The sequence below is a fragment of the Narcine bancroftii genome, chromosome 3 (genome assembly GCF_036971445.1).
Source record: "Narcine bancroftii isolate sNarBan1 chromosome 3, sNarBan1.hap1, whole genome shotgun sequence".
Lineage (NCBI taxonomy): Eukaryota > Metazoa > Chordata > Chondrichthyes > Torpediniformes > Narcinidae > Narcine > Narcine bancroftii.
Window position 1 is genome coordinate 248,229,925 of NC_091471.1, and position 26,307 is coordinate 248,256,231.

The 26,307-nt window shown below is 41.5% G+C and overlaps 1 protein-coding gene across 3 annotated transcripts in view; it reads right to left on the reverse strand.

Moving 5' to 3' along the window:
- Nucleotides 1-26,307, reverse strand: part of dennd1c (DENN domain containing 1C) — a 107,645-nt gene that overhangs the window by 49,408 nt on the left and 31,930 nt on the right. For all 3 annotated transcript variants that reach the window (XM_069927453.1, XM_069927451.1, XM_069927452.1), the window contains exons 3-5: nt 7,645-7,688; nt 3,897-3,946; nt 2,281-2,400 (exon numbers count right to left, since the gene is read on the reverse strand). In XM_069927453.1, coding sequence (XP_069783554.1) covers nt 2,281-2,400; nt 3,897-3,946; nt 7,645-7,688 — 214 coding nt within the window. The remainder of the gene's footprint in view (nt 1-2,280; nt 2,401-3,896; nt 3,947-7,644; nt 7,689-26,307) is intronic.

Here is a 26,307-nt window from a genome sequence, read left to right on the forward strand (position 1 = left end):
CGGCAGGCAAAAGTTGTGCACCAACAACAAGTCATGATTTCTGAGGAAGACAAATTATGAGAATCCTAGATGAGGTTGTATTTCCTAACTCTGGTAGTGATAAAAGGTCCCCACCCAAAATGTTTACTGAGATTTCTACCCAAGGATGCTGTCAGACCTGTTGAGTTTCCCCAGCTGGTCAGTTAGGTCTGTTACAGCGATCGGGACTGGGGTTTGAATCCTGCGCTGTCTGTAAGGAACTTGTATGTTCTCCCCACGTTTACGTGGGCTTTTGTTTACGTGGGCTTTCCCCAGAGGAGGGGAATCCTCCCACCATCCAAAATGTACCGGGAGTTGTAGGTCAATTGGGTGGCACGGTCTCATGGCTCGAAAGGGCCTGTTAGTTAAAATTTAAATTCATAATGTTCAGCACAGTTTTCATGCCATCTTGTCATATTCTTGGGATAAGAATGGGATTGTAAATAAATTAAAATTCCATTGGTACTTGAGTACACGTCTGCCACTAAATCACTGCATTGTTCATTCAACTACTGTAAAACCTAAGAAAGCTTTTCATTGCAAATGCTGCTTGTGAAGCTTATAATGAAGCAGGAACCTGTTATACTACACTCTGTCTCCATTCCCAGGCTGTCGCTCATTATTCAGGCAATTTCTGATTTCAAAATATTTCAGGAAATATTTCACTTCCTCAGAATGTGGTTGCCAAAAGAAATATCAGGTTCTGCTGTGTCATGTAACTAGCCACAAGAATATTTTTGACTTTAGTTCCTCTTCATTAAAGGTTTCCTTCTCTTTGTAATTATGCCTTCTTCCTTGGATACTCACCGATTACTGTTCTTGTAAGCTCCCCTTTAGGAATATTGCATTCCAGGCACAGTTCTTGACAATTACCTACCCCTGCCAAGGCCTGAGTAATCACAGGAATTAGAATCAGATGTCTCATCAAGGCAGAGGACCTGGCCTCTTATCAGGCTTTTGACAAGATCCCATGTGGTATTTGGGATGTGTAGAAGGTTAAGGCATTGTGAGGAGGAGGTAGAGGATAATGGTGGAAGGACACTTTTCGGATCAGTAATCTGTGACCAGGAATGTACTGCAGGAATCAGTGCTGACTGGACCCTTTTGTTATTTTTCGTAATATATGTTAATGACTTGGTTGTGAATGTAGTAAGTGTGATTCGTATGCCTTCAGATGACACAAAAATTAGTGGTGTCGTGGATGACGGAGAACATGTCCATGGTTATAGCAGGATACAAATCAGATGGAAAATTGGGTGTAACACTTGCAGAATTTAATCCCGACAAATGCAGGATGATCCATTTAGGAAAGTCAAATAAGGGTGGGACATGTAAATGAAATGGCATTAAATGAACAGAGAATCCTTGGGGTACAAGTGCATACTTCCCTGAAAGTCTTCACCGCAGCTAGAATGGGTGGTGAAGAGGGCGTATGACATGCTTGCCTTCATAGATCAGGGCATGGGAAAAAAGAATGGGATATTACTGGTACAGGTATGTGGCAATTTTCCACAGTGTTGCTTAGGGCAGCCATTCTCAACCTTTGGTTGGCTAGGGCCTCCTTAGGACTCTGCTCAAAGTTTATGGGGCTCTGTCCCTGTGGAGCAGTCAAGTTTAGTTGATTTCTTCTGTACTTTTCTCTGACTGACTACATAACAAAAATTTTATGATTTCAGTCCGTGCACCCCCCCCCCCCCCCAATGTGCTGTGGCCTGCAGTGGGGCCCCCATTGAGAATGGCCTACTTCAGTCACACTTGGAGCATTGAGTGCTGTTCTGGTTGCCACTCTGTCAACAGAATGTAATTGTATTGGAGAGGGCATAAAGGAAATTCACCCTCAGGTGTTCGCCCACAGGAATGTTGCTGGATTGGAGGACTTTAATAAGGAGCGAATCCTTCTTTATCTGAGGAGTGACAAACGGGACTGAATGTAGGTGCAGTCATCAGTAAACAGTCCCAGTTCTGAACTTGAGATTGGTATGGTTTCTGGAGCAAGAGAGGCATATGGGTCTGGATTTGGGGACTGGTGTACAAGTGGTTATTTAGGGAGGAAAGGTTTCATTTATGAATTGGGGAAAAGGACAATGAAAAGTGTGTGTGTGTGTGTGTGTGTGTGTGTGTGTGTGTGTGTGTGTGTGTGTGTGTGTGTGTGTGTGTGTGTGTGTGTGTGTGTGTGTGTGTGTGTGTGTGTGTGTGTGTGCATGAGAGACTAACTTAATTTGGGGAAATTATTCAACTTCTGGGTCCATCTCACCATCCTACCTGAGGATGCAGATGCAGGTCTTTGATCCGCCAGTCAGCCGACAAAAACCAAACCTTTGAAAGCCATCTATATCTGTCAGCACGAAGGTGAACTGCTGGACCGTGGAACTTTCCCACTCCCTACCAAATAGAAGCAGAATTTGTATTTCAGTCATCAAATGTCTCTTTGTTAAACCAGAGAAATTCTAATCCAATCAGCAATTTGCCAGGGTGTTTCAAGATAATTAATAAAAGATTATGTGTTCCCCTTAGAACAATATTGTGAGAAGAGTTAATGTGCCATTCATAACAGATGTTACTTTCTGTCAAAAAGCCGTTTTGGACCTCGGGTTCTCTGAAAGGATGAACACTTTTAACCCTAGTAGCTTATCTGTAAAAAGTAAAATTCCTACTGCAAAAGTGAGCTGATGAAGCTTCAACAATTTGGTTGGTTCTTGCACATTATTTTGGGGTTGGGCTGGTAGATCACCATAGTTAAATAGCTTGAGGATGTCCAGCTTCTGCAAGATTAAATACAAATTACATGGGAAGCCAGTACTTGTGAAACCAAATTACTCAGGAGAATTGGACTAGAGAATTGACAAGGCAGCATTCTCTAACATGTGAGCATGGAACTATCCTCAATACCCTGGAAGGATAACTTTCAGTTTAGAGAAGGATGGAAGATTGGCAATTGGAACACAACCTGAAACAAATTCAGATAAACTGTCTCTTCCAGTGATTTTTTTTTGTAGCCCAGGATTAATTGAAAAAGGAATAACCATGAATTGGCACGGTTAGCATAGCAGATAATGCAATACTGTTCAAATCCACCGCTGTCTGTGAGGAGTTTATATGTTCTCCCTGTGTCTGCATGGGTTTACTCCGGGTGCTTCAGTTTCCTCCCACCCTTCAAAATATACAGGGGTTGTAGGTTATTTGGGTGCATGGGCCTATGGACCGATTACTGTGCTGTAGGTCTAAATTTAAAATTTAAATGATGAATGTTAGGGGTATGGAGAAATATAGTCCATGGAACTAGGCAGAATAATAATTTGGCACAGACTAGAATGGCCAACGGGCCTGTTTCTGTGCTGTAATGTTCTATGTTTATGTCAACCATTCTAATTCTAACCATTCACAGACTAGGGATTCATCTGCTTCAAACATATAACCTATGTGCCTTTAGTAGATATTGGTCTCTCTACTCCCAAGAGTAGACCATTCATGCTCCGTAATATTGCTAAGCTCTTCCTCATCTGTCCTCTCTTTTCCCTTTCCCCTTACTCACTCGCCACTCTTCCCTGTCTCCCTCACTTACCTCTTCTGCTCACACTCTCTGACAACACCCCACTGTCCTTCACTCATATTGTCTTGTCCTTTCATCTTCCCTCCATCCTCTTCCATCATTCTCTGTCTCATTTCTCTACTGACACCTTAATATTCTCTATCAGGGCACCAATGGTGAGTGAAAGTAGCATGATGAAAAAATATATTCAAAGTTAAAATTTGAGAAGACATGAACACCAGTTTAATCTTACTGTTGTGGAACTCTCCCTTTAGTGACCCAACCCTCACTCTGATTTCAAATGCAATCACTATAGTCAACATTCCTAAAGCCATGGATTGATTCTTACCTTTCCATGTCAAAAGGGAAGCAGAATTTAGGCAGGCTCTGTAGAGATTCCTGTGAAATGAGAAACAGGTAATTTGATGGGCTAGTAACTGCCGCCTGCTATCAACAATGGTGTGTTAGGTATCTGTAAAAGGGCTACTGAAGTCTGGAGTCTGGAATCTGTGGCTTCATAGGCTGCGAGAGCACTGCAGGCAAATCCACAGACAGTCAGTGTCCCTGAAAGGAGTCCCTTTTGCTTTCCTTTCTCCTATTGTCCGGTGCCAATGCTCACGGCGACTCTTTGCTTGCCTTACGCAGGGCAATTTTGCACCCTAGGCAAGGCCAACTACTTTCACCCCTTTCCCCCCAAAAATTGTCAATTTCAATTTTCAAAAACAGATGTTTTATAGAAAAAAAATGAAAAGCACAAAATTTAAAAGTTATTTTAAATGGCAAGAATAAGTAATACATCAATCTTTGATTATCTTTCTCAAATACAAAAGAAAATATTTTGGCACACAAATCATTTTGAAATAAAGGGCACTCAGTAGAATGCACACCCTCACCAAGGAAAACCTTTTACTTCACACACCTTTAAGTCTATATTGTGACAGACTATGTTATATTATGTATAGATATGTTTTTGGGAGATAGATTTTAAGTTAGGTCACAAACAGATTCAAATACTTCAAAATAGATCTCATTTAAAATGCAAGAGCTTGGCTCAAGCTAGACACTCCAGGACTTCTGTGCTGGAAAGTTTCACAAGGAGATGCAATTGGAATGGCCCATCTCAGGAAACTTATAAGATCTCTCATGAATTGGTTTTGGGATTCAGCAAGCTGTTTTGGTGGAGTGTGTTGTTTTAGGAGAGTCATGTGGTTTTGCAAGTAGAGAGAGTCAAACGGGTTTTTTTCTCTAAGTGTTACAGAGACAGAGAGAGGGAGAGAGAGAGAGAGAGAGAGAGAGAGAGAGAGAGAGAGAGAGACAGAGAAACTGCTGGTTTTCTGCAGTGGCTTTTAGAAGCTTGTTTGAAACCCCATTTTGTAGATGGGTTATGAGTTCTGAGTTCAGCCTGTTCAAAGCCCTTGTGGTCCATACAAGAGGAGACGACTGGCTGTATAATGTTTCACTTGAAATAAGGGAAACAAAAAAAGAACTCTGTGGTGACCTGAAAGAAAGAGGTTATCATCTGGAAAACCCTGATGGGGCAAGTTTATTCGGCAAGACACTAAAGTGGCTGATCGGAAGGAATCAGTTTGTGTGTGTCCAACAAGTAGCAAATCTCTCTCTGAAAACCGACAAGAACCTTCCTGAGTGGAAACCATTGACCTTTCAAGCACCAAAGCCTGGTGAAGATTCATAAATGTTAAATTCTGTGCACAGTATAAGAATTGCCTGATACCGGTGAACTTGGAGGAATGAGATTGGAATGTGAATCAAAGAACTTTTCTGAACTTACACAAACATTACATACATGCACGCTTAGAATTAGGAGGAGGTTAAATTAGGTTAAGTTAATAGTAATAAGTTAAAGTTTATGTTTAAAGAAAATTGAAAATAACTTTTGTTTAAGTAACCATTTGATGAATGGGTTTTATGGTCCTCTGGGCCTGTCACATTATATCTTTTAAGGTTATTTGGCATAACCAACCCATCATAATATAGGGATTACAAATGAAAAATATAGTTTTACATTAAGTATTTTACATGATCGGGGAGTCACGTGATGGAGTAGTGGCCGGTAGGGTAAAGCCAGCCCTCTTCAGAAAAGGTGAAAAAAAGTTGAGAAAAGGCAAAGTTCAACAAATATGAAATATAAATAAAAGATAAAGTTGCAGAGAAGAGAAATAAGATGGCACCCACGAAGGAAAAAGTAAAAAATAATGGGAAAAAAAGAAGAAAAGACACCAGAAAAGAAAGGAGAAGGCTTTGCCTGCGCGAAGGAACAGGGAGCCGTGGTGGCGAAGAGCGCCCAATCTCTGAGGTAGGTGCTGACCCTGCGGAGTCGTGATCCCCTGACCAGTGGACTGCAAAAAATGGCTCTCTGAGCCAAACAAAAGTGCGCAATTGCGCATGCGCGAGGAGTCACGCTTGAGCAGTGTACAAGCTAAGGTAAAGGAAAAGAGCGACAGGAGGGGGGCTCAGCCGAGGAGCGGGCAACCACGCCGCGACCAGCTGAGGGATGCCCGACACCAGGGCTCTCAGCTGGAAGATGAGGAAAGCGACAGGAGAGGGAGTGAAGTACCAGGTGAGAAAGAAAGTCAAGGGGGTGAATGGCAAGAGGAGCAGCAGCAGGAGGCCCGACAGATGAGCAGCTCAGAAAGAGAGGACCAACAGCAAGAAGAGGCCCGACAAAGTGATACAAGCAACTCATCAGAAAAATCAGAAGAGACACAGATACAAAGAAGAGAAGAAGACACAAACACAGGTACAGACACAGAAGAAGAGGAAGAAGACCAAGATCTTCACAGTGAAATAGAAGGTAAACAGATGGACAGAATATAGATAAAGCTTTCTTTTGAAGAACAAATGAGAGCATTAAAAGAATGGTTGTCATTAGAATTTAGTGCAATTAAAAGAAAAATGAAAAGAACAGAAAATAAAATTAAAAGATTAGAACTAGTCATGACAGAAATAAGGAAAAGAGTAGAAAATGTGGAAGAACGAGAAACGGGTGTAGAAATGGAGTAAATGACTTAAGAGGAATATTGGAAGAAAATGATCAAAAATTAAAGAGACACAAGAGTTGTTAGCTCAGAAAAATGATACGTTGGAAAATTATAGTAGGTGAAACAACATAAAAATAGTGGGCCTGAAGGAGGGTGAAGAAGGCACAGACATGAAGGAATTTATAAAAGGATGAATCCCGAAGGTCCTGGGAATGACAGAAATGCAGGAAGAAATGGAAATAGAAAGGGCACACAGAGCATTAGCTCCGAAACCGCAGATCCATTTCAGTAAAATTTTTGAGATATACGACAAGAGAAAATATACTGGAGCGGGCAAGGAATAAAATGAGAGAAGACCATTGGAATCCAAGGATCAAAAAATATTTTTTTACCCAGACATAAGTTTTGAACTCTTAAAGAAGAGGAAGAAGTTTAATACAGCAAAATCGATCCTATGGAAAAAAAAGGTTATAAATTCATGTTAAGATATCCAGCCGTGCTTAAAATATTTATCCCCAGGGAGCAAAACAGACTGTTTACATGATCCACATAACTGTCCTGAAATAAAACAAAGAATGCTCACTTAAAAACAAATCCCATTTATTTAATCAGGAGTTCAAAGTAAAAGCCATGAATGTGCCTGCTGGGTTCATTTCTCTAGAGAAGAGAAGGCTGAAATGTAACCTCAGTCTTTCAGATTAGGAACCAGTTGTTTAACTGAGTAGGAGTAAAGATATTTCTACAGGGAACATTAAAATGTTCTGCCTTAAATATAAGACATGCACTAATAAATCCAATTTGTAATTCAGGAGAAATATATTTGTCTTGAAAATGGTGAGAAGGTGGAATGCTCAGTTACAAGGTAAGACTGAGGTTTTAAGGGGAAAACAGAAATATAATACTGGCTGATGGGAAGTTGTTGGAGGTCAAATCAGAGGGGTAGATCACTTTTACCAGATAACCCGATTTTGTGTCGTTAATTGAGAAGTAGAGCCCTTCAACACCCATGTGTGCGTAGACATGGCCTGAGCTCAGTTACTAATCAGACTGTGTCCATGGATTAATGAGGTGCAGAGGAAAATAAAAGATGCAGCTTACCTGGTCATTGTAATGTTCAGGATATTGCCTCAGCACTGTAGGATCTGAAAGAGAAGACAGTGTCTATTATACAGGCAGCAGTCAATGTACACTATGCCTGTAGCACCCCCCTCCTCCCCCCCTATCTACCATTTAGTGAAATTACTTTCTGAAAGCACCATGGGATCTTTGGTTTCAAGGGACTTTAATACAGCAGCAGAGTTGAAAACTGCTAAATGTAAGAATAGAGTTGAAGTCACTGGTTTCTGGTTGAGATCATCCCCAGGAAAGGTATGTTTGTATACAAATTAGCACCTCACTCAAGCCCAAGATCACATTTTTGATAAGCAATTTGACCCTGAAAGCTAATAGTGGGGTACTATGGGGCTCGGATTCAAGAACCGGCTCAAATTCCAAGATCAACAGAAATAATAAAATCAGACAGGCTATCTGACATCAACTTAGGCGTGGATCTGGCTCCCAGCCATGTTGACTTTGCAAAATCTTTCTCACAAACATCTGGCTGGTAGTATCCCATTGAACTGGCAACAATACTCTTGCGATGTACCTGCCTCCTCCATCCCAAAAACAACGATACCCTGTATCCCTCGCAGAGGAGGGATTGGGAGAGAGGAGGTGGCACAGTGCCCGAAGGGATTAGCCCAGAGTGGCAAACCAACCCACACATAGGATAAATACGTTTGACCTGAGCAATCTGTGACTTACATTCAGCAGTGGCAGAAATGAGGTACAGGAATTAGAATATGAAGTCCAAGCTTCACAAAGCCTGCAGTTATGTGTTTCCTGAAAATTTGGAGTTAATTCATGCAGTTGTTTCAGCCAAATCATTTGATATCCCTTATGGCTATATGGAACTCAACAAAACTGATGTTACCACTATGCTTTCCAAATATTCTGTTATTGCATCATTTATAATAGATTCTAGCATTTTCCCCATTACTGACGTTAGGCCTACAACCCTGTGATTCTCCCTCTTCCTCCTTTTTTTAAATAGATCTTCAATCTTTGACGACGATTCTTCGCTGGACCTGTCCATTTTAACAACTTGCTATTTTATATTTAACAAGTAACATCAGTCAAAGTCTTCGATATTAGGCTTACCAGTAAGTAAAGCACAAATGTCTGCAGGCACTTCAACTTGAAGTAAAAAACACAATGCTGGAGAAATTGAGCAGGCCAGACAGTGTACTTGTAATGGAAGATTTAAACTGTGTTTTTTACTTCTGTAGCTGCAAGGCTGAGAACCTGCTTGTTTTTTAGAATCAACAGACATAATCTAAATTCCACCATGGGGCCCAGGGATGCATATGAATCAGTAGACATTATCCAACTTCCACCATGAGGCCCAGTCTGTTGGTCACAGACTGTCAGGAGACCTTGAAGATAATTAAATCATTTGTTCAAAGAGATAAGATCTGAAGTAAACAACTTTTGGGTAATATAAGCCATGGTCCCACTGCTGAAGTTTGAGACTCTCCAAGAGGTGGCAACATCTCTCAGCAAGAAGAAGAACTTCAAGATTCCAACCAACACCCCGGTCCGGGGAGGTGGAGAAGCTGCTACCGGCACCCTGACAACCTACTACAAGTGTGCAGTCGTCGCCTCGGTTTGGCAGTTGGGACCAGTCCAGGCATTGATAAGTATAATTGGGAAGGGCTTGCATATTGTAGTGTGAATTCAGCTTTAGATTTAGTAATAAAGACTTGTATAAACTGAACTGCTCTCGGTGTGTGTGTGTCTATTTTCTTTTGGTAGCTCAAACACTGTGACCAATCTAAAACGAACAAAATGAGAGGTATAAGTTTACCCAAGACAATTGGCGCTGCGAGCAGGGTTGGTCTCAAGATATTTCGCCGAAAGAAAGAGGTGAGCCCTGAGCAGTTCTTGATTCTGGGATGGACTTCCAAAGACGATGGGTTTGGCATGTTGGCCAATACCCTGTCTTTGTTGGGACCACCCATTAGTTGGGATGAGAAGTTAGACCCATCAAGTGCACCTCTGGGAAAGTATATTTCACCTTCAAGAAAGTATATTTCCTGGTAAAAAGGGGACGCTGACGGACGGTTTTTGGCTGCTGGCCACAGCCATACGCCACTCCGTTCAGCGTGAAGCAGAATTAGTTCAAAGAGAAGTAGAATCTCAGCACAAGAGAGAGCAATTAGAGGAGGAGCTAGAAGCCCTGCGACAATGCTGCTCCATGATGAGTGAGATTGTTTGCACCAGTCAGGACTGAGCCAAAGAATGGGAGGATAAGCATGTCTAAACGATCTGCCATAATATTAAACTCCGGCAGCAGCTCTGTGCAGATAAAGAAAGGCATGGAGTAGAACCCGATTCACATCGTATTCGTGCCATGATAAGGAATGGCGACGATCCTGATGTAATTGATGAATGGGACGGGAATATAACCATATAACCATTTACGGAGCGGAAACAGGCCATGTTGGCCTTTCGAGTCCTCACCGGTTCACTGATTTTGTGCACCCTCTTCAGGCATTGGTGACCTATTAGAAAAATTTGATCTATATTAATTAATACCTATTCTATTGCACTATAAAATTATGGTTGTAAAATTGTAATCTGGAATGATGACCATGGTAATAATGCAGATACTCCTCAGCATGTGCCTAACATACTGCCCTCTCCACCCGCTATTCACGACCGCCCCATAAGCCAGCAGACTTCCCAAACAGACAGAAGGGAGGATGATGTAAGGGTAGAGATTGAAGGGATAGATACCCCGATCTCCCAAGCGGACCCAGGGGAAAATACCCGAACCCCTGCTTATTCTTAATGGCCCACCCCCTCTACGGGATGGCCTAGGCCTCGTCCCGTCCACTGGGCAACGGACACTGTGGGCCAAAGTGGGAGCAGAGGTCAAGAGCAATCAATGATCCGTGACTTCTCTATAAAAGTGCTGGCTGCCATTGGAGATCGATTTAGGCAAAAGGCGGGAGGGACTCTGGCAGCCTGGCTCCTGCGTGTTTGGGAGCAAGGAGGGGGTAATGTATATTTAACCCCTGAGGAACTGTTGGGATTAGGAACATTGACTACTGATATTCGGGTCACTGCTGAGCTGCGGGGTAGAGGGAGAGAGATGGATTACTTACTTACTACTCTAGGGGATGCCGTGCTACGAGTATACCCATCACCAGTAAGTTGGGATTTACATTTGCAAAACAATTGGAGAACCCCAGAGGAGGGTATAGCAGTAATTCGTCAGCAGGCCCTGGCCTCTGCCTTGTATGCAGGGCGTTTGAGGCTGTGGGTACATGGGGGGGAGCCCTGATGAAGAGATATTCTCGGACGGAATGCATACCCGATTGGTTCGTTCCACCCAACCCACTCTACGGGGACTGGTTCTGTCTGTAACTAGTCCGCTAATTGGGTACCCTGTGTCTGAGGCGGTGCACGCCTTATCTGGGCTTCGAGAATTAGAGTTGGGAGGTAAAATCCACTCACATACAGCCCAGGTTAAATCAGACAAGCAGGATGAAAAGAGAGGGGCTGCTGGTAATAATGGACCGACAAGAAGGGACATTTTTCTAACCTTGTTAAAGTTAGACGTACCTAAAAGTGATATTGATGGGAAACCTACTGTGGTCCTTTATGCCCTTTATAAGAGGAAGGCAGGGGAACATCATCCCCAGCTCTTGAATCTTCCTGGCCCAACTGTGCCTTCTGCTCCCACTGCTGCTCCTATTGAGCCAGCTTCTCTTGCTCCAGTTATCCGTGATGAGATGCAACAAATGGTTAAAAAGGCTCTTATGGATAATAGTGGGCATGGAAGCCCCTGAACCCTACTAAAGCATGAGGGTGTGGGCAGGGTCCCCGTGTCTACTCCATTGAGATACGGCGGATAAACGGGGACCCACGGCCCTACATACCGTTAACAGTCCATTGGGGTGTGGGTAATGACCGCCAATATTTGGCCTTGGTCGATACCGGTGCGGAGCACTCGGTGATTCTGGGTAACCCTGACCTCTGGTCTGGACCGACATTTCGAATAGAGGGGATGGGAGGAGCGATCACCCTGGCGAAGGAAATAAAAGTCCGCGCCATGGTGGGTGATGGCCCTTCCCCTATATGGTTACATGCCCTGGTGGCTGCCACTGATGAGTGTATCCTGGGTATTAATATGTTGGCCAGTACGGCCCTTAATAGTAGCCAAGGGGGATTTGCATTTGGAATTCGGACTATTACTAAAAGACTAGTGATGGGTCGGGCTAAGTGGGATCCTGTGATGGTGTCTCTCCCCCGAAACCAGTATGCATTCCACAATATCGCCTCCCTGGGGGGCAGGGAGGGATTACTGCCACCATCGATGCTTTGCAAGAAGAAGGGGTAGAGAGGCCCGCAACGTCGCCCTTTATTAGCCCTGTTTGGCCAGTCCAGAAGCTGGATGGCTCCTGGAGAATGACAGTTGATTATTGTTTCTTGAACAAACATGCCCCACCACTTGCTTCGGCAGTTCTGGACATCGTCACCCTTATTGAAAACATTGCTACGGGGAACTCAGGAACATGGTATGCTGTCATTGATCTCGCTAACGCCTTCTTCAGTATTCTTATAGCTGAGGTCTCACAGGATTAGTTTGCCTTTACCTGGAAGGGGTGTCAATATACCTTCACCTGCCTCCCTCAGGACTATGTACACTCTCCCACTATTTGGCACAGCCTAATTGCCCATGATTTGGAGACGGTGCCAGTATCGCCTTCCCACTCAATTCTCCATTATATTGATGTTGTGATGATCCAAGGGGCCATGGAAGAGATGGTACAGAAAGCAGAACAAGAGGACGCATGGTTTACGATGGTAGCAGCTGGTGGTGCAAGGAAAGCAGAAGTGGAAGGTGGTGGCTTACCATCCCAGGTCAGGAACTCACTTATTGGAGGAGGGGGATGGTGGCTCCAGTCAGTATGCTGAGTTTTTTTTATTTTTTTTAAATTTTTTATTTTTCACACCATAAACCACATTAACCATGATACATACTTTTTCCTTTTCAAATATATACAGTGCCATTTCCTCCCCCCCACTCCCTCCTCCCATCCCACCCTCCCCAACTCCCCCCTCCCGTCCATTAAAAGTACAAAATCTAGGATACATTAAACCAGTCAAACAATGTTGTCATTCAATAAAAATAAACAAGAAATTCCACTGAGTCCATTCTTTTCATTTCCTTCTCCTTTCGTTAATCCAGGTAGTGAATGTCCCCGGTAGGTTTTCGCTATTGTGTTTCATGTAAGGCTCCCATATTTGTTCAAATATTTCAATATTATTTCTTAAACTATATGTTATTTTTTCTAATGGAATACATTTATTCATTTCTATATACCATTGTTGTATTTTCAAATTATCTTCCGATTTCCAGGTTGACATAATATATTTTTTTGCTACGGCTAGAGCTATCTTAACAAATCTTTTTTGTGCATCCTCCAAATCAAGTCCAAATTCTTTGTTTTTTATGTTACTTAGGAGGAAGATCTCTGGATTCTTTGGTAAATTGTTTTCTGTAAATTTATTTAATATTTGGTTTAGATCTTCCCAAAATTTTTCTACTTTCTCACATGTCCAGATTGCATGAATTGTTGTTCCCATTTCTTTTTTACATCGAAAACATCTATCAGATACTGTTGGGTCCCATTTATTTAACTTTTGAGGTGTAATGTATAGCCTGTGTATCCAGTTATATTGTATCATACGTAACCTCGTATTTATTGTATTTCTCATCGTTCCAGAACATAACTTCTCCCATGTTTCCTTTTTTATCTTTATATTTAAATCTTGTTCCCATTTTTGTTTAGTTTTACCATTTGTTTCCTCATTCTCCTTTTCTTGCAGTTTAATATACATATTTGTTATAAATCTTTTGATTATCATTGTATCTGTAATCACATATTCAAAGTTACTTCCCTCTGGTAAACTCAGACTGCTTCCTAATTTGTCCTTCAAGTAGGATCTCAATTGGTAATTTGCCAGCACTGTATCTTGAGTTATATTATATTTATCTTTAATTTGTTCAAAGGATAATAATCTATTTCCTGAAAAACAATTTTCTATTCTTTTGATCCCTTTTTTCTCCCATTCTCTAAAGGAAAGGTTATCTATTGTAAAAGGGAGTAACTTATTTTGCGTCAATATTAGTTTTGGTAATTGATAATTTGTTTTATTTCTTTCTACATGAATCTTCTTCCAAATATTGAGTAGATGATGTAATACTGGAGAACTTCTATGTTGTACCAATTTTTCATCCCATTTATATAATATGTATTCAGGTATCTTTTCCCCTATTTTGTCTAATTCTAATCTAGTCCAACCTGGCTTTTCCCTTGTTTGATAAAAATCTGATAGGTATGTTAATTGTGCGGCTCTATAATAATTTTTAAAGTTTGGCAGTTGTAAGCCTCCTTGTTTATACCATTCTGATAATTTATCTAGTGCTATCCTCGGTTTCCCCACTTTCCATAAAAATTTCCTTATTATTTTCTTTAACTCCTTGAAGAATTTCTCTGTCAGGTGTATTGGCAATGCCTGAAATAGGTATAATATCCTTGGAAAAATGTTCATTTTAATACAGTTTATCCTTCCTATTAATGTTAGTGGTAAATCTTTCCAATGCTCTAAATCGTCCTGTAATTTTTTCATTAGTGCATAATAATTGAGTTTATATAGTTGGCCGAGATTTTTATTTATTTGTATACCTAGGTATCTTATTGCTTGCATTTGCCATCTGAATGGTGATTCCTTCTTAAATTTTGAGAAATCCGCATTATTCATAGGCATTGCTTCACTTTTATTTACGTTAATCTTGTAACCTGACACTTCTCCATATTCCTTCAATTTCTTATATAATTCTTTTATTGATAGTTCTGGTTCTGTTAAGTATACTATAACATCATCTACAAATAAACTGATTTTATATTCCTTGTCTTTTATTTTTATCCCTTTTATATTATTTTCTGTTCTTATCAATTCTGCTAGTGGTTCTATAGCTAACGCGAACAATAAAGGTGATAGTGGGCATCCCTGCCGTGTTGACCTGCTTAAGTTAAATTGCTTTGATAAATATCCATTTACTGTCACTTTCGCCAATGGTCCCTTATATAATGCTTTGATCCAATTAATATACTTCTCTGGTAAACTGAATTTTTGCAATACTTTGAATAAATAATTCCATTCTACTCTGTCAAAGGTCTTCTCTGCGTCTAAAGCAACTGCTACTGTTGGCGCTTTACTCCCCTCGACTGCATGAATTAAGTTAATAAATTTACAAATATTGTCTGTTGTGCGTCTTTTTTTAATAAATCCAGTTTGGTCTAGATTTACCATTTTCGGTACATACTCTGCTAATCTCTTTGCTAATAGTTTAGCTATTATCTTATAATCTGTGTTAACTAAAGATATTGGTCTATATGACGCTGGTGCGAGTGGATCTTTCCCTTGCTTTAGTATTACTGTAATTATTGCTGTTTTACATGAATCTGGTAAGCTTTGTGTTTTATCCCAATCTGGTTGATTACTTCCAGGAGGGGAGGAATTAATAAATCTTTAAATGTTTTATAGAATTCTATTGGGAATCCATCCTCTCCTGGTGTTTTATTATTTGGTAATTTTTTTATTATCTCTTGTATTTCTACTATTCCAAATGGTTCTGTTAATTTAGTTTGTTCCTCTATTTGTAATTTTGGTAGTTCCATTTTAGTTAAAAATTCATCTATTTTGTCTTCTTTCCCTTCGTTTTCAGTTTGGTATAATTGTTCGTAGAATTCTCTAAAGTTTTCATTGATCTCCGTTGGATTATATCTGATTTGTTTGTCTTTTTTCCTTGATGCCAATACCATTTTCTTAGCTTGTTCTGTCTTAAGCCGCCATGCTAGAATTTTGTGCGTTTTTTCCCCTAGTTCATAATATTTCTGTTTTGTCTTCATAATATTCTTCTCCACCTTATATGTTTGTAGTGTTTCATATTTTATTTTTTTATCTGCCAATTCTCTTCTTTTAGTTGTATCTACCTTCATTGCTAATTCTTTTTCTATACTTACTATTTCCCTTTCCAACTGCTCTGTTTCCTGATTATAGTCCTTCTTCATCTTGGTTACATAACTTATTATTTGCCCTCTAATGAATGCTTTCATTGCATCCCATAGTATAAACATATCTTTCACTGTCCGTGTTTATTTCAAAATACATTTTAATTTGTCTTTCAATAAATTCTCTAAAATCCTGCCTTTTGAGTAACATGGAGTTTAATCTCCATCTATACATTCTTGGAGGGATGTCCTCTAACTTTATTGTCAATATTAAGGGTGAATGGTCTGATAATATTCTAGCTTTATATTCTGTTTTTCTTACTCTATCTTGCATACGAGCTGATAACAAAAATAGGTCTATTCTTAAGTATGTTTTATGTCTAGACGAGTAATATGAATATTCCTTTTCCTTTGGATGTTGTTTCCTCCATATATCCAAAAGTTGCATTTCTTGCATCGATTTAGTTATAAATTTGGTTACTTTGTTCTTTCTGTTAATTTTTTTCCCAGTTTTGTCCATATTTGAATCCAAATTCAGGTTGAAATCCCCTCCTATTAATATGTTCCCTTGCGTATCTGCTATCTTCAAAAAAATATCTTGCATAAACTTTTGATCTTCTTCGTTAGGTGAATATACATTGAGTAGATTCCAAAACTCTGAATATATCTGACATTTTATCATTACATATCTCCCTGCTGGATCTATTATTTCCTCTTCTATTTTAATTGGCACATTTTTACTAATTAATATAGCTACTCCCCTTGCTTTTGAATTATACGACGCTGCTGTTACGTGTCCTACCCAATCTCTCTTTAATTTCTTGTGCTCCAATTCAGTTAAATGTGTTTCTTGCACAAATGCTATATCAATTTTTTCTTTTTTCAGTAAATTTAGCAGTTTCTTCCTTTTAATTTGGTTATGTATTTTGTTAATATTTAAAGTCATATAGTTCAGCGTAGCCATTTTATACTTTGTTTATCTTCCCTTTCCGTTTCTCCATCATTACCTTTCCTTCTTATCCATTTCTGCTTTCTTGTTTTGAACACTTTATAAGACAACATTTCTAAAACATCAAACATTTTCCCTATTCTCCTATTTAAAACTTCTTTAACCCCAATCTCCTCTCCCCCTCCTGAGTTGTCCTTTATCCCTTGTCGGACAACCACATCTCCCCTGTCCATTTGGATTTGCGAATTCACTCGCAAACGTCAGCTGATTTTGCAGTGACCATAACTCCTCCCCACCCAGCCCCCCCCAGAAAAGATTTCAATTTTCATATGTAACAAAGGTCACTCTTTTAATTCCCTCCTTATTCCCTCTATTCCCTTTCCCTCCCTTATTAATTCTTGTCTATACTCTATATATTTTCCTCTAAATACGGATACATTCATGTATGCACACTATATACATACACACATATACCCCTTTACACACATACATATAGATCGTGTTCATTTTTACTCTTATTACATGTCTTCATCTCTCTGCTTGTTTTGTAGTTGTTCTGCAAATTTCCTTGCTTCCTCTGGATCCGAGAATAGTCTGTTTTGTTGCCCTGGAATAATTATTTTAAGTACCGCTGGGTACCTTAACATAAATTCATATCCTTTTTTCCATAAGATCGTTTTCGCTGTATTGAACTCCTTCCTCTTCTTCAGGAGTTCAAAACTTATGTCTGGATAGAAAAAAAATTTTTGACCTTTATATTCCAGTGGCTTTTTGCCCTCTCTTACTTTCTTCATTGCTTTCTCCAATATATTTTCTCTTGTTGTATATCTTAAGAATTTTACTAAAATGGATCTTGGTTTTTGCTGCGGTTGTGGTTTCGGGGCTAATGTTCTATGTGCCCTCTCTATTTCCATTTATTCCTGTAATTCTGGTCTTCCTAGGACCCTGAGGATTCAATCTTTTATAAATTCTCTCATATTCTTGCCTTCTTCATCTTACTTAAGGCCCACTATCTTTATATTATTTCTTCTATTATAGTTTTCTATCATATCTATCTTCTGAGCTAACAGCTCATGTGCTTCTTTAGCTTTTTTTATTAGATTCTTCTAATTTCTCTTTTAAGTCTTTTACTTCCATATCTACAAATGTTTCTTGTTTTTCCATATTTTCCACTCTTTTTGCCAATTCTGATATGGCCACTTCCATTTTATTCATTCTTTCTTCTGCATTCTTAATTCTTCTTTTTATCTCATTAAATTCTTGTAATTGCCATTCTTTCACTGATTCCATATATTCTTTAAAAAAAGATACATCCATTGTCTTGCCTTTCTCTTCTTCTTCCATTTCTTTCTGTTCTTCTTCTTTTTCTTCCTCTGGGTTGACCATCTGTTGTTTCCTTGTTTTCTTTTTACCCTCTTCTTTCTTGTTGTCGTTATTGTCTGTGTTCTGCACCTGCTGCTGTGCTGCAGGTGTCTCTCTCAACTGTGGAGATCGACTCCGCAGCTGTTCCCCCCTCCCGTCAGTGTATTTTTTTTCATGCGCATTGCACATGCGCGACTCCTCGCGCATGCGCGGTTGCGCACTTTTACTCGGCTCTGCGAGCCATTTTTGTAGTCCCGAGCCCGGGACCTCTACTGACCTGTGGGAGCGGGCCTCTCTCTCCGCGGCGGGCCTCTTCAGACAGGTAAGGCCTTCACCTTCTTCCTCCGACGTCTTTCCTTCTTCTTTTCTTCCCGTTGTTTTTGGTTTTTCTTTCTTCGCTGCCATTTTCTTCACACTTTTACTTTCACTTTGTTTTGGTTTTTAAGTTTGTGCCTTTGCTTTTTCTCTATCTTTTTTTAACTTTTCTGGAGAGGGCTGGAGTTCCCCTACCAGCCACTACTCCATCATGTGACTCCTCAGTATGCTGAGTTGAAGGCGGTCACTTTACCACTAGATCCCCATGATCACCCTCTTCGCTTGTTTACTGATTCCTGGGCTGTGGCTAATGGATTAGTGGTATGGATGCCTGATTGGCAAAAGAACGACTGGCTGATACATGACCGCCCAGTATGGGGCAAACAGTTGTGGCAGCTGTTGTGGGATGCTTTCCATCATCGTGAGATAACCATATATCACGTTGATGCCCATACCAATGCGACGACGAACATGGCACAATATAATGCAGTAGCAGATCAGCTTGCCACTATCAGCTGCGCCGATACCGTCCCCCTGGCTTGATGGGCACACGAACAGAGTGGCCATTTGGGGGAGAAGGGATCAGCTATGTGGGCCCGTACACATGCCTTACCCGTCCATCAGGACGATGTCTGCATGGTCGTGCGCACATGCCCAGCACGCCAGCTTGTGAAGTCCCGCACCGTTCCTTCTGGTCCGCATGGCCGAATAAGACGGGGAGCTCGCTCAGCTGCGGTCTTGCAAATTGATTACATAGGCCCTATGCCAGATTGTATGGGTAAACGTTACATCCTAGTAATGGTTGACACCTTTTCGGGCCTGGTTTTTGCTTTTCCCACCAAGACGGTTGACCAAGCTAGCACTATCCAAGGACTAAACCATTTAATTTCTCATTATGATGTACCAGAGGAAATTCAGTCTGATAATGGCTCGCACTTCTCCGGGAAGGCAATCTGTGATTGGGCAGCTGACAACAGTAATTTATGGGTCCACTATATTCCTTATTACCCGCAGGCTGCCAGGTTAGTTGAACGAATTAATGGCTTACTGAGGGAACAAATGTGTTTGTTAACAGCATTGGGGACCCTGAAGGGGTGAGCCATGTGCTGCAGCAGGCAGTCGACAATTTGAATCATCGCCCTTTAAAAGGAGGTACACCTTTCCACCGACTTCTTCACGCTTCTGAACTACAGCCTATTCCAGAGGAAAAACAGTCATTGCCCCCCATTCCTGAGCTAGAGAATGTTGGATAAAAGGAATGGGTGGCACCATCAAGTAGTGGCCCTCCTGTAAATGGTGAAATAGTGACACCTGCCCAGGGTAACACTTGGTGGGTAGCTATTGAGGGACAGGATGATTTAGTTTGTTTAAATACTGAACGCTTACGGGATCGTGAGTGATATATGTCAGGCTTCTCTGTTCCAGGTCCTCCGTCTTGCTCTCCTGTTGATCTGGCTTAACCGTTACTTTGGTGCCAGCAATTGGATTTGTAATGTCGAGGACGTTCCGAGGGAGTTGCCCGTGGGGGACACGGCCCGATGTATCCACTAATATATCTGATATTGTTCAGCATGTTTCAAAATCTGTTCGTGAGCTTCAAAATGTCTGCAGGCACTTCAACTTGAAGTAATAAACACAATGCTGGAGAAACTCAGCAGGCCAGACAGTGTACTTTATACATGTATACCCCGCTTTTCAAATATTCACTTTATTCAAATTCACTTTTACGAAGAAACCTGAGTTTGCTTTTACGAAAGGATTTTTGCTTTTAAGAAAAAGCAGCCAGTAGGACTGCCACAGGGCGGCTGGCGGGGCTGTCAGTGCACGGTCAGCGGGGCGGTCACAGGGAAACTGGCAGGGCGATCAAAACTTGATGTCTTCCTGGTACTGTTAAGTGAAACAACGCTGTACATATATTATTGCTACTTTATATTGACTGTGTATTTATCACATCATTCATGCTTTTACCATATGTTAGTGTAATTTTAAGTTGTATGTGTTATTTGGTATGATTTGGTGGGTTATTTTTTGAGTCTGGGAATGCTCAAAACGTTTTCCCATAGAAATCAATGGTAATCACCCCTTTGCTTCATGCCATTTCAGTTTATGAAAGATTCCACAGGAATGCTCTAGTTTCGTAAAGCGGGGCATACCTGTTCTTTGGCTTGGCTTCGCGGACGAAGATTTATGGAGGGGGTAAAAAGTCCACGTCAGCTGCAGGCTCGTTTGTGGCTGACAAGTCCGATGCGGGACAGGCAGACACGGTTGCAGCGGTTGCAGGGGAAAATTGGTTGGTTGGGGTTGGGTGTTGGGTTTTTCCTCCTTTGCCTTTTGTCAGTGAGGTGGGCTCTGCGGTCTTCTTCAAAGGAGGTTGCTGCCCGCCAAACTGTGAGGCGCCAAGATGCACGGTTTGAGGCGTTATCAGCCCACTGGCGGTGGTCAATGTGGCAGGCACCAAGAGATTTCTTTAGGCAGTCCTTGTACCTTTTCTTTGGTGCACTTCTGTCACGGTGGCCAGTGGAGAGCTCGCCATATAACACGATCTTGGGAAGGCGATGGTCCTCCATTCCAGCAAAGATAAAGATACAGAACCAATGTTTTGGGCTAGAGCCCTTCATCAAAGTAATATTTGGCTTAAATTATTTTATCTTCATGAGTGCACCATTCTCTTTAAACAACTTCAACTGGTGAATGGTCTGGCTACTAATTCTAGCACCAATGTTTCTCAATATTTTTAGGAGAAGGAGAGAGGAAAGGGGAACCCCACACATGATTGTAGATGTTAAACGTAAATCTCTACGCGAGACCAGCATAGACTTGGGCCTGCTTCCGAGCAGACAGGATATGGTTTATCATGACACGAGGTTGATTATAAACTGGAAAGTGATTCAGTTTCTTTTTCTTGTATAAAATGTCTGTGCTATGTATTCAGCATTGAAGCCCTCTCCCTGAACACGCTATGGGCTATGCTCTGGTGAACACATTTTCACGCTGATGGTCCTTCTCCTATATGCAGGAGCATTGTCCTGTACAAATGTTCATCTGGCGAGGAGATCAACAGGAAATAAGTGGCTTCAAGCACAACTTAAAAAGAAAAAAAAATCAGATTTGCAGAAATGAGTCAGTCTCTGAGATAGACACTACATCTTTAACCACTCTCCCTGCTTTAGTGCCTTTAGTTTTTACTCCTCTTTCACAGGCACTCATCTCTGGCCACTAACGACCTGCCAATTAAATTTAAATTTAGACATGCAGCACAGTAACAGGACCTTTCTGCGCCGCCCAATTACATCCAATTGATCTACAACCCTGGTACATTTTGAATGGTGGGAGGAAACCAGAGCCCCCAGAGAAAACCCTTGCAAACACAGGGAGAACCTACAAATGGACAGCATGTGATTCAGGCCCCTGCATTAACCACTACACTAGCCATTCTGCCAAAGGGGGCATTTATCACTTATGAGAATGTTGCTAGTTTTTTCCCCCAAAATACATTTATTGAGCATCAAAAACAACTTTGTGCAGAAAAATCAGCAAATATATATACATAAATATTCATATCCAGTGGTTTTCAAACTTTTCCTTTCCACTCACCTACCTCCTTAATTAACCCCTAAGCCATAGGTGCTCTGTGATTAAGGGATTGCTCAAGGTGGTTGGTGAGTGGAAAGAAAAAGTTTGAAAACCACACTTTTAATCGTACCTCATTGACTCATTATGTGCATGGTTTCAGAACTCCAAAGGAAATGGGCCAGTGACAATTTTTCTCAAGCAAAATATTTCAGCAACAATTGGTTCGCAACCCTTTATCCCCCACTCACCTAAACAACCCCTTACTAATCACAGAGCACCTACAGCATAGGGAATACTTAAAGTGGTATGTGAGTGGAAATAAAAAAATTGAAAACCACTGATCTACACCCTTAAATATATTCCATGCCCCTCATTTCCTGTCCACATTGGAACCTTTGCTGACAATATCATCGGTATATTACCGATTGTGCTGGTACGACTGACTCGCAGTTAGTCTTTTACTCTGTATGCCCTCATAATTCAGAAATATAACACATCAAGGGTTGTCATTTGTGGAAAAAAATTTCTGGTGGACCCTGTACTTTTAAAATTCAAATTTAATGAGAATAAAGAAGAGATGAACAGGTACATTTTGATTGTATTTTATATGAAAAAATGTTAATGCACTAAGTACAAAAAAAAATTATTTGTTAATTTCCACAACTTCTGAGCGTCTACGGCACTTATTCATGCACGCAAACACACAAAAGAACCGCTAAATTTTAAAAGAGAGCTTTCAAGAAGTCAGGATTCTTAAAGGGTCCGGATTTGACATCTGGATTTTTGGACCATAACAATGCTTGAATTATGATCCAGTTGAATTATGATCAATACTTTTAATATGTTCTCCCACTTCCAACCCTTGCACTTCCAGGTTCTTTTCCTAGAGTTAAGTCTGGCACCATGACCTTGCTACATACTAATTGAAAGGATTCTGTGGAATACACCAACATTTCTGTTCCTCTTCTCTGTTAATATCACAGTTAATGTTCGAAAAAATACAAATAAAACTTATAATCGAAGACAATTGAAATCTCGTGCTCAGTCATGTACACAAAAGTGGAGATAGGAAATGGGAGCACGAGCGATGAGAAAAGGAACACAGCAGTACAAAGACAGAAGTGAAAGGAAATGCACAGAAGCAAAAGGATACACCTGGGGCCACCAAAGGGAAGGACTGAACAAACGTACACGAGAAAGTAAATTGTCAAAGTCACAACACTTGCTTTCCAGTCTTTTTTTAAAAAAACTTTCCATAAATTCTCTGAGATCTCTGATCATTTAATTAGTGCTTAGGGGCCTAACGCACATAGGGCTGGCCTTGAGGACAAAAGGAGATGGGGGAAGAACTGTGATACAACAGCACCAAACCCAGAACAGAATCTCCCTTGCAGCCGCTCCAGCCGGGCATATCTGTCCTGCATTGGCCTGGTCAGACACCAGCGAGCCTGTAGCAGACGTGGACAACCCCCTTCCTAAACAAAGCCGCCATGGTGATGATGAGGGGCCTAATGCACACTTCCCACAAAATGATGGCCCTTTTTGTTGCTCAGTTCAACCTGTTTGGTTTCATATGTGGCTTTTTCAGAATTAATTCTTCCCTTAACCAACGCTGCTAAACTTCCTCCCAGTTCATCTCCATCTACCTTATCTCAAAACTCTAACATCTGGACTGCTGAGATGCCTGTTCTGCTCATCTTTGCACAATATATTGGTCATGGCCATTCTTCCATGTCTACCTCTGTCCTCAATTTACTTTCTAGGTTCCTTGTATTAAAGTATAAACAATCAAAAAACTTTGTATATTTGCCCTAGTTTTCACTACCTTCCAGTTTCACTGCTAAGTACTGGGCTTGTTCACTCAATCACTATGTACAGGTCAGAAAGCTCCCTTCCTTTTGAAACCTTGAGAGACCTTCACCAATGGTACCAGCAAAATATTCTGCAAGAATATTGGTTGTGGTTCTGCTCCAAATGCAACGCACCTGGCTTGTAAGGTGACACTTCCCCAAGAACTGGTTCCAATGCCCTCAGAATCTGTGGGCCTCCCTCCCGCATCATTGTTTCAGCAACATGCACTCTCCTTCAATATATATGCTCATTGGCACAGGTAGTAACCTGTAAATTGCTATCACTGAGATTCATCTTTCTAATCTCCCCCGAGCTCCTTGCAAGTTACCTGCAAGATTTCATTCTTTGTTTCGTCTGTCTCTTTCCTTCTGATATAGGCTCAGAATTTATTGTCATGAACATGTCACAAAATTCGTTGTTTATAGCAAACATTGCTATAAATTACATTTCAGAAATAAATAAATAGTGCAAGAAAATAGAAAGTGAGGTCGTGTCTGTGGTTCATTGTCTGTTCAGGAATCTGATGATGGAGGGGAAGAACTGTCCTTGTGCTGCTAGGTGTCCATCTTCAGGCTCCTGTACCTTTTCCTTCATGGTAGCACTGGCATGGCCTGGGTGGTAGGTGTCTTGAGGATAGAGGCTGCTTTCTTAAGACACCACCTCTTATAGATGTCACCGATGGAGTGAAGACGTGCCCGTGATGTCACTGGCTGAGTTAACAACTCTGGAGTTTTTTTCCTCTCCTGTGCTTTGGTACCTCCATACCAGCCAATAATGCAACCAGACAGAATGGTCTCCAAGGTACACCTGTAGACGTTTTTGAGAATCTTTGGTGACATACCAAATCTCTTCAAACTCCTCACATAATATAGTTGCTATTGAGCCTTCTTTGTGATTCTATCTACATGCAGGCAAAAGGACAGATCTTCAGAGATGTTGACACCCAGGAATTTGTCGATCTTGACCCTCTCTCCCCAGCTGACCCCTCATGAGAACTGGTTTGTGTTCTTCTGATTTCCTCCTACAGTCCATAATCATCTCCTTTGTTTTGCTAATACTGTTATGACATCACTCAACTATCTGATTCCTCCTCTGTGCTTCATCATTGCAGTCTGTGATTCTGCCGACGATCTGGTGTCATAGGCAAATATGTAGACAGCATTTGAATAATACCTAGCCACACAGTCATGGGTGTAGAGTGAGTAGAGCAGTGGGCTAAGCACGCATCCTAGAGGTACGCCTGTGTTGATCGTCGGTGAGGAGACATTGTTTCCAATTCGTACAGACTGTGGTCTTCCAATGAGGAAGTCAAGGATCCAGTTGCAAAAGGGGGTACCATTACCTTTGTCTGTTCATCGTCATTCCCCAGAGTATTCTGCCAATGTCCCTGATAACCTGAACCTTCGTATCTGGGTGCCAAAACATCACCCTAGAATCATGATTGTTGTCACGGAAACACCAAAATGTCCCGGTATTGGGAAGAGTTGTGGCTGTCACGTGACAGCATTTCTCCCTACCTAGTCGGAGGACACACCAGCTGCCAATCAATGTTTGGTTCTGCCCCACCCATTAGTGCACACCTTGCTGTTGGGTTCATGTAAATTACTTCAACTGGACTCTCCAGCCTGTCTGTACTTTTCCTTGGGCCATTGGCTGTTGTAACTGGATTAACTCTCCAGGCACTGAGCCATTTACTCCTGTTAACGAGCTGGGCTGGACCCTCCAGCACTATAAAGATGCCATGTGTTATTTGTTCTCTCTCTTTGCCAGCTTGGGACCACCCTACTTCACTCCAGGCCTATAAATGTGGAAGTGTGCTGGAGAAACTGTTGGTAAGATGTGCACTGGGTGTGTGTGTCTGTGTGTGTGTGTGTGTGTGTGTGTGTGTGTGTGTGTGTGTGTGTGTGTGTGTGTGTGTTGCATCAGTTACCATTTCCCACACTTGCCTTCTGTAAATAAAACTCTTCCCTACCAAAGCTATGTTCAGAGTCCTTGCCTTTGAGACCTACCAAACCTGTTTCCTCACTCACAACAGTCACCTATCTCTGTAGGTCTCCTGTTAAAACCCATCTCATTAAGTGGAATCAATAATGGGGTCATAAACAATGTTCGCTGAAGTCCTTTGACAAATCAGAGTCTTTAGTATACAGAAGTGTATACCTATTAGAGAGCATGAAGCTTTCTGGCCTCCTGTGCCATCTCTAGTGGTCACTTGTTCACTCTTCTGCTGTAGACACTTAAGCTTCAGTGTGACCTTCTAAGTGCTGACCAAAATGCTTTCAGCCTCATGCAAATGGCTGGTTAGGGCCAGGCTGATGACGCTGTCAGCCTGCGACCCATCTCCCCACTCACTCCTCTCCCTCCTTGACCCCCTCAGGACAGGGGCGGCGGGTGAGGGGCCATCAGGGCAGCAGGGGCCGGCGGGAGCTGTCAGGGATGGCTGGTGCGGGCTGCGACAGCCTCACTGGGCCGCTTCAGCCTTTGGGGCCACTCTCTGCAGCTTAAAATGCGGCAGAGCAATAGCTGTCTTCCCTACTCATAATCCCACACGCAATTGGAACTGTTCTGAGAAATACAGAGCGG